This window comes from Ictalurus furcatus, chromosome 27 (genome assembly GCF_023375685.1).
Source record: "Ictalurus furcatus strain D&B chromosome 27, Billie_1.0, whole genome shotgun sequence".
Taxonomy (NCBI): domain Eukaryota; kingdom Metazoa; phylum Chordata; class Actinopteri; order Siluriformes; family Ictaluridae; genus Ictalurus; species Ictalurus furcatus.
The window spans coordinates 9,533,099-9,545,445 of record NC_071281.1 but is presented as its reverse complement, the minus strand read 5'-3'; the positions used below and the strand labels follow the sequence as shown (position 1 = coordinate 9,545,445).

The window sequence follows — 12,347 nt, the reverse complement described above, 5'->3', positions numbered from 1 at the left end:
ATAGGCACTGACTTTCATCAAAAGGACAAGAGGTACAGAGTGCTGCAACATGGTGCGACGCTCATCAGTAGTCACTGTTCACATCGCTAGTCAGCGTGAAAGTTGTCACGTTCCATTCATACCGCACTGCAATGCCTCATTCTAAACCGAGAATGACAACACAGGTTTGCGGCTAACCTCGGCTGAACTTTGAACAATCAGCGTCAAATCCTCAGGTCTGTGGGATTTAATGTTTGGCTTCTGACCACAAGCTGTAAAATATATTTTGAAAAATTTTATTTTGGACTCAGAGCATCCATGCTAATCACTTTATGTGGACCAAAGAAACCTTAGACAGCTGTCTAGCATCACAAAGATTACATTTGGCCTCAGTGCAGCCCAAACAACTCAGGAGACCACAGTGAGAAACTCCACTACTACTACTAATAATAATAGTCAGCATCATCATCATCAATGATCACCATTAGATAGATAGATAGATAGTTAGATAATTTATTGGTCATGAAAGAGGAAATTTGTTTCCACCGTGGGTGCGTAGAAAAACAAAAACATAACAACATCATACATATAGACATAAACAATCACAGGCATAGAGGGGAGAAGGGGACAAAAAGAAAAACATAAGGATCATCATACAACAAATGCATCTGGCATCACAATGGCTGATTACCTATGTGTTTAACGCTCGTATAGCCATAGGAACAAAACTCCTACCATAGCTGGCCTTTCTGCACATGGGTAGTCTATACCTGCAGCCAGAAGGAAGGGGGTTGAAATATTGATAAAGTGGGTGGTTTGGGTCATTCAAAATTTTATGTGCCTTCCGGAGCGTATATGAATTGACACAGTCTGATAAATTGGGGGTGGGAATACCAATAATTTTTCTTGTTAAATTAGTTATTTTCAAAAGTTTGTCCTTATTGGTTACTGTTAGCATATGGAAAACACAAATGGCACCATACATAAGAACCAGTTCAATAATACTTCAGTACAGAAGAAGAAGCAGACTAGGCTGAACAGACAGATATTTAAGTTTATGAATAACTGTGAGTCTCTGTTGACAGCACTTGTAAATACCTAGAGTGTGCTGATTGAAGTTGAGATGTTTATCCAATGTAATGCCCAGATATCTGAAATGCTCCACACTTTCAACCATCTCTCCGTTAATGGTAATACTGGAAGGATGGGTAAGTGTTTTGGTAGAGCTAAAAACCAGTTCCTTAGTCTTTTTGATATTAAGGTGGAGAAAATTATCATCAAACCATGTACTAAAATGTGCTATGGAGCGTTGATAGTCCAAAAAAGAATCTGCATATTTAAAGTAATGAGTGGTGGTGACTGAATTCTAACAGCCATTTGTATAGAGAATATAAAGAAGTGGACTAAGTACACACCCCTGAGGGGCACCAGCATTGAGAACAATAATGGGAGATAATGCATTGTCCACCTTTACCACTTGTGGTCTATTAGAAAGGAAATTATAAATTCAGTGTACTTGTGGTGATGGGACTTGCAGTCAATCTAGTTTCCTGATTACCTGAAGATGCTGAATTGAGTTAAAGGCGGAGCTAAAGTCAATGAAAAGAAGTCTGGCATAGTTTCCAGGAATATCCAGGTGTTGAAGTAGACACCTAATTAATTAGAAGCAATGCTATGAAACTGATAAGAAAGACCCTATAAGTGTAATTTATTGGATATGTAACACACACTAAGGTTGCTTTCACATATGCAGTGTTTAGTCTATTAAAATTAAACCCTTCTGCACTGTCCCACTTTTTGCGGTTCATCAACAGGTGAGGACACAGACATCGCATTCAGGTGCAGACCAAAACAAAAAAAAGTCCAAAACAAAGGACAAAGTTGTAGCACAGCTGGAATACAATGTGTTCTGGATGTTTGCACCGACAAACAACAACAACAAAAAGGTGGATTTGAACTAGTTCTTTTTGTGATGTCTACACATACTTGGCTGACAGGCTTTGCTTACCTTTTTCAATTCTCGTCTTTCTGACCAATGACTGAAAGAGTTCTTACGAGTACATATTTAACCCTACATACCTCTCAACCAACTTTTAAAAAAAAAAATTAATTATATTTTAATTATATACAGTGTGAAAGCACACCAACAAATGGGTATAAATTATTCTAATACGTGTGAAAGCATCCTAAGGCCCTGATTTATTAAGATCCCAGATAACGAGTGCTAATTTGCGGGTGTAATCTGATAAATAGCTTGTGCAGTTAATGGGTGTGTTACAGATGATTTAGAAAGAATAATTGTGTAAATGATGTTCTGTAAAAAAGTAGAGGGAGGAAATGCTCTCAATAGCCATAGCAAATTCAGTGCAATCTTCCATCAAACCTATTAGTTTGTGTGTGTGTGTGTGTGTGTGTGTGTGAATGGTATCAAGTTTGCATGTGTGTTTAATCAGTAAATACTTTATAAATGCAGGCTCTATGAGTGAATGTATGAGGATGCTTACTGTATGGGTCAAATATAAATGTACAGTAAACAATAAATATGGACCTGAATTTGAAGTCATACACAGTAGTCAATGAAATATGATTATACCACAATGTAAATTATGAGTCATGAAAACTCAAAAGAAAACAGATCTTTGGTTCCGTTACAATTACATGTATTGTTTGTGCTTGTCTGAAAGGTTACTGCATTACTATCAAGTAAATCTATTCAGAAAAGACATTTTAAAAAACAGAGGCATGTACATAAACCAAACACTTAAAATGACCTTACCTTCATCAATACTGATTCGCTGAGTTTTTCCCGGTTCACGATCTTTATGGCGACTTTCTGACACGTGACACAGTGAACCCCCAACTTCACCAAGCCTAAGACAAAAGAAAGGAGATGAAAAAAAAAAAGTTATAAAAGTGTTTCATCAAAAGAATGCTCAGTGGCAATAAAGAGCCTCTCTCAGCACTTTGATCTGAAATGAAAATTGTCTCCATCATGCGTAAAATGTATACGCCAGCGCACTTTTCAAAAAAGCACGGTAAATGTCAGAGAACATACATAAACAAAAACAAGGCCAGATCAATGAAGGAAATCCCTGAACAGCTTTCTGTCAGAGCAATCATAAAAAAAGAAGCTGCTTCTTCACTCAAAGCCCAACAGCCCAGCCCATATATCACACGCCGTCTCGAAATGCCACGGCTTTGCAGTTTTTTTTTTTTTTTTATTACCGCCATGCGTTTTTTTTTTTTTTTTGGGGCCAGCCTCTGCATATCAAACTGTTGATTTCCCTGCAGACTTACCCACAAGGCTGAGGGGCTGTACACATCTGACGTGTCCCTGCCTCTCTTTTATGTCCATGTGTCATTCGAGCCTGAAGGGCAGCGTAAAGCCAATGTCTCCTTCATTCCCTGTTAAAGGTGTGAGGCGATGTAGGATCCTGCATCCAGGGACTGAATGAATATTTCATCTCTGTGTAATTGCCTTTAACAGACGTGTCTCAAGGCAGAACGATACACATGGACTAATATAGTAGGGTGTAAAGGTCATAGTGCACTATAAAGTGTGGCACACAGTATAATTCAGTAGATCTGAATCACACACTATAAAATTAACATTAATCTTCATTAATCTGTCAACATTAACTTTTATTCTTAAAATGCAAGTCATGTAACGACTGTTTACTTTCGCTAGGTAGTTTATTAAGTGAAAATATTGTGCTGTGTCTGTTTTTGCCTGTTTTTTTTTCATATCTAAGTTAATAAAATAGCCTAATTTCTAATAGATAAGTGGTATTTTATTTCAGCACAGGCAGAATAATGTGTCAGCTGTCTATCCATTCATCCAGCCATGTTCTGTACCGCAAACTCCACGCATGCAGATCGAATGTGGGAATCTGACCCCCAACCCTGGAGGTGCGAGGCAAACTATAAAATATCACTGTTATATTTAAAAGAACTTTTTATTTTTATTTTTTGTATTTATTTATTTATTTTTGACTAATTGGTGTCATGTTATATGTTGCCAAAAGCCTTGGGATTATTTTGGTACCAAAACAAACACAATACAACACACAGATCAAAACTCATATGCATTTAACTTATAGTAATCCCGATTGCTTCCAAATCTCAGCAGTTCATTAACAAATTTACTTTTAGTGATCTCCACTGCTCTCAGTGATAACCTTGTTGATTCTGTCCTGTGTCTGATACAAGCTTCTCCCCCTTCTGTTTCCCTATGCAGATTAGTGCGAAAAGTTTTCTCGTCATATATAGCCCATCATTTGACACAGTATACTTGCTATAGTATATTTCTTTGCATTTCTCTGTGTGAACACACTAGACAGTTATGTATACGCATAAGCAGTCTAGAGTAGTACATAAGAATGTGATTCGAGATACAGCCATACATATGAAACAGGCTGATGTCAAAATCAGGTGTTAATCATTTAAAGTTGCACACATCATATTCGGACCTCAGACGTAACTACGGATTTACATGCTACTAAAAAAAACCCAACACATTACCTAACACACTGCATGAGGACTGAATACTTGAGAATCTCCAGGAAGTATTTTTATACAAATTAAATTAAGAACAATACTTATTTAAAGTGAGCTGGAACTACAGCGGATGAGTGCTTTGTCAGATTATCTTTTAAACCGTGGGCCTGTTTTGGGTTTTTTTTAAACAGGAAAGCACATTAACCAGAATTAACCCAGACACTGGCACTATTTTATCAACAGGAACAAATTAGTGAATTAAAAGCATGATAAAACAGTGTACACTGCACACACAAATGATGATTTCTTGACCTGGATTTAGTCTCTCATGGCCTCATTAATTTGTGTGCACAACTAAGCCAACTGTCAGCATACAGTCATACATATTTAATAAATATTTTACGTAGCTTATTCAGCAGATACAGCTTTTTTTCCACCCTGGCCTAAAGTTTATGTTTTTTTGCTGCTGTACTTCAAGACCATTGTGAAAAAAATATGTTTTGTTGGATCACGTGCTATTTTATAAGCTGCCGAATAATAAGGGTGGAAGCCATATTGTTAAATTAAACCAAATTTACAGCTACTAGCATGATAAGTACAATTAACACAATATAAATGATTAGTATAGTAGGCTCTTATTAGATGTTTATTTGAATGTTTGCCACCTTCTCATTCATGTATCATCATATTAGTCTTTCTTTTTATTTGATTTTTTTTCTTCTATGTTTAACTTATATTGCCTAGTAGAAAGTGAAGCTTAAAAGTGTATGTATCTGAACAACTATCACCTGTACGAAACCTTACAGCCAGTATAGGGAAAAAAAGAAAATGGCTTTAAGAAGCCACGTGCTGCTCTTCTGCAGCGATGCACTGAAAGCCTCCAAGAATTCATTATTCAAACAGTAGGCATGTACAAGTAAACATGAACATGAAGTGTCCATTCTTGCACAATATGGAAACACACTGAAGGCTGTCCAGAAAACATACAACCTCTGTTTGGATGCTAATCTGGATTTCAGTCAAACATTTCAATATGAATAAATGCATACGTAACAGGAAAATGAATGGCTCAACACATGTTAGTAAGAGAGAGTGGGAGTGCAAGGGCATCCGCACAAAGAGCGGGCAAAACCTCCACGCAGCCTAGGAAACATATCCACATATGTTAGCATATGCATGCCAAATTACAGCGTATCATTCAAGCACACGCACACACACACACACATACACACTATTTCTGCAAAGGAATGCTATGGTTTTATATGATTTCCTATGATTTCATCATTAGAACGCCAACATTTAGCTATCCAAGGGCAGGAGTCCAAGAGAACAAAATTGGCCGTGCTCTTTTGGGTAAGTGGGATGGCATACTCCCTCTCCCCTGTCAATCACAGCATCACTTGCCAATCATGGCCATCTGTGAGCTCATGAATGCGGAAGGGGACGGACAGCGCTCACCTCCGAGTGTATTGTGCCGTCCCGTGAGCAGCAGTTTGAAAAGATGCGTTTGGCTGGCTTCATGCGCATCATAGGAAGCATGTCTTAAGCGGAGTTCACGCATACAGCGACTCACAGCAACAATGCGACCGGAGACCATTCATTTTCAGTGAGAGCTAGCGACTTCCGGCGACGTGAGCGACAGAAACTGTTGGCGACTAGATGGTGACAAAGTTGATAAAAGTTGAACTTTTTGCAAATGTGGAGCAACTTGGTGCAGCAACTACCAATGGGAGTGAAGACAGTAGACAGTAGAGCACACGTGATCCGTCTCCTATTGGATACTGTAGTGCAGAAAAGATGGAGGAAAAATGAACTCTTGCGGTTGGCAAGAGCCAATTATTAGCCAATTATTTATGATATGATATATTAATTAATTAACCGTGTCGACCATCTGTGACATGACAAATAGCATACCATACCATGACTGGCTGAGTAACCTTACCGCATAGGCAATCAGATGTGCTTGATTATATCCTAAAAGAATGCATTTCAAACTGAGTCCCATCCAGAATGAAATACTGCTAAAACCGGACCTCATCCAACAGCAGCTCCTGTACCAGCCGGTGGTACTCCCCATGCTGCCTGCAAGTCCGAACTGTTTCATGGACCCTGACGCTTGCACTTTCGCCGCAGATTTCGGCTGCAATGGCAAAGAGCACACACTGCTCCTCCTTCATCTCGTAGGATATGATACACTGGTGAATTTTATATACAAATGCTCTCACTTCAGAATGTTTCATTTTAGGGGCAAGAAAAGTGTTCTGTTGTCAAACGTGTAATGCTAGTTGTGCCACCCACTGATGTTACTATGATGTTACTATGGCAACCAGTAGTAGGAACACCTATTGGCAATTTCATATTACATCTACTGGCAAGTTGGAGTGATAAAATCGCTGGATGTGTGAATGTACAGTTAGTTCTCATCCTCCCTGGTGGATGGGGGAAATAAACTAATATATTTAGGGGTTGTGTACCAATTGGTCATCCAGAAGCAACCTTAACGAGTTAGCCATATCTCATAACAGTGGCTTGTATTCGCACATTTATGCTTCATCACTTGCACATGTACGCTACCGATTTCTGTGGGGTGTTAAGACTAAAACATTTGAGAAATGCTAATTTAAAGTACTCAGTTCTGGAAATCAGGACTTCACCTATAAACCACTGATATGTAGTCTCAGCTTTTCCCTTTTGTCTATGATCATTTCTTTTAATATTAAAGCCAGATGTGCGCAATTATAATTGTGTAGAAGTGTAGTTCTGCAGGCTACTACGAGAGTGCATATGAATTTCCTACTAAGGGTATTACACTAACTACAGGGAACATGTCTTCATTATCCAAGGAGAAGTTTATGGAATCTCATGTTTGAGATTCTGCTAGAGATAATGAGAGAATCTGCACGCTTTGACCTTCTTCAGTCACTGTGCTGCACAGATAAACAGATCAACATCACTGAGTCAAACATTTCTCCCAGCAGGTCAACATGCAGTGTTCTTGTCATTTTTACAGAGAGAAACAACACTCTTCCATGAGAGATTTGTCCGCTAACACTCTGCCGATAATTCCAAGAGCTGAAATCTCATGGCGGAGACATGTGTGAACAGAGCTGTCGAATCTTAACGTAAAACTGAGAACGCAGGGGAGAAAAAATGGGCAGATTAACGAAACAGAAAAATCAAGAAATGAGACACAAAGTGGAGAATGAGGTAAAGCCTTGAGAATTAAAGCAGTATTGATTTCACTGACAAGGTGCTGGTGCTTTTTCTCCAGCTAGTGCCTGATCATGAACCAGGTCTGGGTTTCCACTACAAAACCGTCAGCTCTTGATCAGCAACTTCTGTTCGTTTCTTGAAACCAAATGCTTTTTTGGTTTGGGGAAGCATCATTACATTGGCATGACAAAAACTTAAAGCTGCAGTACAGAACTTTTTTGGTCAAAATGAACAAAAATCAATTACTGAGCAAGTACGTTCAACACAGTCTCCTTACCTTACCCTGATTCACAACGGTAAGCTTATAATAATGATCTATATATTGAGCTGTGATGAGATACACTCGTCCAAGTGTTTCTCTCATTCCTGGAAACATTTCCTGTAGTCATCTTCTGTCATGATGTCTAAAGCCTCCTGCGTTTTCTTTCTGGATTTCTTCCACGGTGGTAAATCTTTTCCACTTCACTCTCATTTTTAATTTTGGGAACAAAAAGAAATCGCACAGAGTGAGATTTGATGAATATGGTGGTGGGTGTGCAGGTGCATTGTCCTGGTGCAAAGTCCAGTTCTGGGTGCACCACTTTCTTTGGACGTTTTTTTTCCCCCTTATGCTTTCTCGTAGATGCGTAAGCACTTCAATGTAAAATCACTTAGGTGTGCACGCCCACTGCGCACACCACATTAGAATTCTGGGAATTTTTGAGTACCCCCTTGTACACTAAACTGGGCACTTTGTAGATGAACGTCATTTGTATGCATGTTACATAATAAAGTTAATCCAATCCAAAGTTGGAGCACGGAGCAAGCTTTGGTGCCAATGTTACCATAACAACAAGAAGCATGCGAGTCTGCTTTTTAATCCGGCTCAGCCAAACATCATTCAAGTGTGATTATTAAACAAACAGCAAGATATAGATGCTGAAGACTTTGCGTTTGACTGTGGCAGGTAGAATAGGTTCTCAAAAGTGCAACTTGTAGAAATCCTCCACGGTTATTATTTTCGTTAAGGAGTGTGTAATTTCTCAGTCAGTCAGTCAGTCAGGTAGTCAGTCAAGAAGTCAGTCAGTCAGCAAGTCAGTCAGTCAGGAAGTCAGTCAGGAAATCACTCAGTCAGTCATTCAGGAAGTCAGGAACTCAGTCAGTCAGGAAGGAAGGAAGGAAGGAAGGAAGGAAGTCAGTCAGGAACTCATGAAGTCAGTCAGTCAGTCAGGAAGTCTGTGCGTCAGTCAATCAGGAAGCCAGTCAGGAACTCAATCAGTTAGTCAGGAAGTCAGGATGTCAGTCAGTCAGGAAGTCAGTAAGGAGCTTAGGAAGTCAGTAAGGAAAGAAGGAAGGAAGGAATTTAGTCAGTCAGTCAGGAAGGAAGGAAGGATGGGAAGGAAGGAAGGAAGGAAAAAGAAATGACATACATCCCAACAAAGGTATAAAATTGAACTGCTTTAGGAATGGCACTGACAGCTTTTAACCAATCAGTATATGAGAGTTCATGGGTTATACATAGTTACTGCCTGTAACCTTTAGCCAAATCATCAGTGCATCAGTGATGAGCAGGGATTCCCCCATCAACTTCCTCTACTGATGTCTTTCATATTCCCCCTCCTTTTGTCTCTCTCACACACATTCTAACAACACCTCTTTTAACTGCACAGAATTTCACTACTGAGTATCTGCATTGAGTTTCTTGATTGTCTCCTATTTCCATCTCAGCTTCTGCAGACAATAGTACTCACACTCTAGCTGTGTCAAGGCTCTGCGGTCTCACTGATCTATATTTGATTAATACACTCAGTGTCAGCATAAAGGCTTTATAATTAAGCAGACACCGAAGCGAATGCAGCCTGGTCGAGTCCAAATGAAATGTGTGAAAACTATTTTACGTACAGGCTGCATGTATAATGCATTGTGATCCATGTGTGATTTTCTCTTGTTACGGTTTACGGCCAGCTTTTCTCTTTTTTTCATCGAAAAACTGTATTTCACAACTTTGCAACACCATATGTGCATCTGTTATGTACCGATTTCTACAAAGCATTATTCTGTAGAAATGTCTAGGTTTCTATTTAGCTCCCTATCTAACAATACTCAGAATACTGACATAACAACAGAATAATTTTTAAACTTCTTCTATGATTGATTCCGATCATATAGACTGGTGTTCGGATCTGTTATGCCATTAGGAGATAATGTACCTCTCACACCTTACACGCCAGTTTATCCAACAGTTGTACAGAGGTGATAATATACTACATGCCTTTACAAGGTCCAGACTCTTGAGCTCTGGCCTGCTGGGAGGACGCTCACACACAAACCGACAGCATGGGTCATGATCCATAACAGTCACAGTTTGCTGATGCGTAGGTTTCATTCTTAACCACATACTGCCATATCAAAGTGTGGCAAAAACTATACCAAATTTAGAATGCACAAGTGATGCCGTACTATTTATAACATGATATAGAGAGTATATAATGATATAGACAGTATATAATTTTTAGCAGAGTTGTCTTCTACTAGATGCATGTCAATATTTTTCTTTGAGTTTTCAGATGGTTTTCCCATCAAGAATTACACAAGATTATTATTTTCACTCAAGCATAAATAGACCCATATTTGCACAAGCATAAACAGGAAGACACTTCCCACTGCCTGGTTGGTCTCACACATCAAATACAACAGAAGTCAGATAAAAGGATATACACATTTATTTGACATGCTACAAAAATTTTCAAGTGCTGCCACGTCACAGCTCCAGGGTCCTCGGTTTGATCCTGAATCATAATATATACCATACACTAAAAGCAATGAAATTACACATGACAATTTTCTAATGATTCCGTCTCAACTGATTCTGAAAGCTAGAAAATCAAGCTAAAATCCATCCATCCTTCCATCCATTGTCTGTACTGCTTAACCGACACAGGGTCACAGGGAGCCTGGAGCCTATTCCAGGGAACTCCGGGCACAAGGCAGGGGACACCCTAGACGTGGTGCCAACCCATCGCTGGGCGCAATCACACACCCATTCACACACTACGAATAATTTAGAGATGCCAATCAGCCTGTATGTCTTTGGACTGAGGGAGGAAACCAGAGTACCCAGAGAAAACCCCCAAAGCACATGGAGAACATGCAAACTCTGCGCACACAGGGCAGAGGTGGGAATCGAACCCCCAATAATAGAGGTGCGAGGCAAACGTGCTAACCCCTAAACCACCCCTTCAAGCTAAACTCGTGACAAATGTGAACTAGTTTACTAGCAGTTAATTAGCTGGTGGTTAACTATTCATTAATATTTATACATCCTTTTCAGGGTAAAGGATAAAGTGTGAAAATGTCCCCAGGTTTTTTACATAAAAAATGTGTTCAATTATTTATTACACTTTTGTGCATACATTATTTTAATGGTTTAAAATGACTGTACAGATGAACTTTAATTTAATAACGAACGAATGAACGAATGGATGAAACCTAATGTAGTCTATTCATCTATGATGTTAGACATACATGTACCATCCTGAACCACTCACACTGGTCCAAAAGACATCTATAGAAATGGAATCTGATGAGCACTTTGTTCTTTCACGGGCAGCAGCAGCATCTACTCAAATGATGACATGCCACAGTCAGGCACAAGAACACACACCTCTGATACAGCCAGCAGCAAACCCAACGTATCATGTCCATTGTGGGGTTTTTTTCCCTGTCTGCGTTTTGGCAGTGAAAATCTTTCAATTAGGCCTTTTTATAGCTCCTGCCCGGAGGAAGGAGTATCTGGAGATCTCCATCAACCCACACACACACACACCATGATATCAGGGAGCTAACCATGTGTGTTCTGCAGGACTTTAAGAGGCTATTTTTTACCACACTAACATGCCAAGCATCTGTGCAGACCTGCATCACTGAGTATTTACTTTGCATTTTAAATGGTGTCTAGGGAACACACTGCCTGCTCAAATTTTAATCATTCCAATCACTCTGACCTACATGGAGCTGGACTTTTTTTTTTGGTACTTTAGGGAGATCTCCTCCTGCAAGAACTTGGTGATGAACAATTCATTGTAATAGTGTCTAATGTGGCATAGTACCCGAAGCAGGCATTTTGGTTTTTATAAATGCCATGTATTCAGAATAACTTGGTCCAATTTACATTTTTCATTTTGGTTAAGTTAGGGCAAAGCAAGACAGATTTACAGAGGGGAAGTATGAAATAGCATCCTAATAAAGCAAATTCAATATTTATTCTAATCGTGTAATATTAGGAAGCTATTAGAATGTTAATTCTTGACTAAGTCTTGGAGTTTCACTTGTCATGACAGCACGGAGAGAGCAAGCGCAGTTTGCAGGTGACTGGTATTATGAGAAAAACCATTTGGAAACTCAACAATGTGCCATCTGGGCCTGTCAGTGCTATGATTGATGATAACCTAATCTAAAAATGAATCACAAACACACTAAATAAATGAAAAGAGGCCTGGCTTTGGTGCTCGCAAAAGTCTGCAATAAGTTTGACAACACTGTAAAAAGAAAAAAAATTGATACAGGCAAGATGTCATCACAAAAATGACTCCCACAACCCCCCACCCCCCTAGCCCCGCTCAGTTCGAGGTGCTTTTGCTCTCTCCCCACCTAAAGCGCTGTGTTAATGCAGCAGCCTA

The 12,347-nt window shown here is 39.4% G+C and overlaps 1 protein-coding gene across 5 annotated transcripts in view; it reads right to left on the bottom strand.

The window, feature by feature from the left end:
* Positions 1-12,347, bottom strand: part of brsk2b (BR serine/threonine kinase 2b) — a 184,598-nt gene that overhangs the window by 94,009 nt on the left and 78,242 nt on the right. For all 5 annotated transcript variants that reach the window (XM_053617324.1, XM_053617325.1, XM_053617326.1 and 2 more), the window contains one exon: positions 2,756-2,850. In XM_053617324.1, the coding sequence (XP_053473299.1) occupies positions 2,756-2,850 (95 nt within the window). The remainder of the gene's footprint in view (positions 1-2,755; positions 2,851-12,347) is intronic.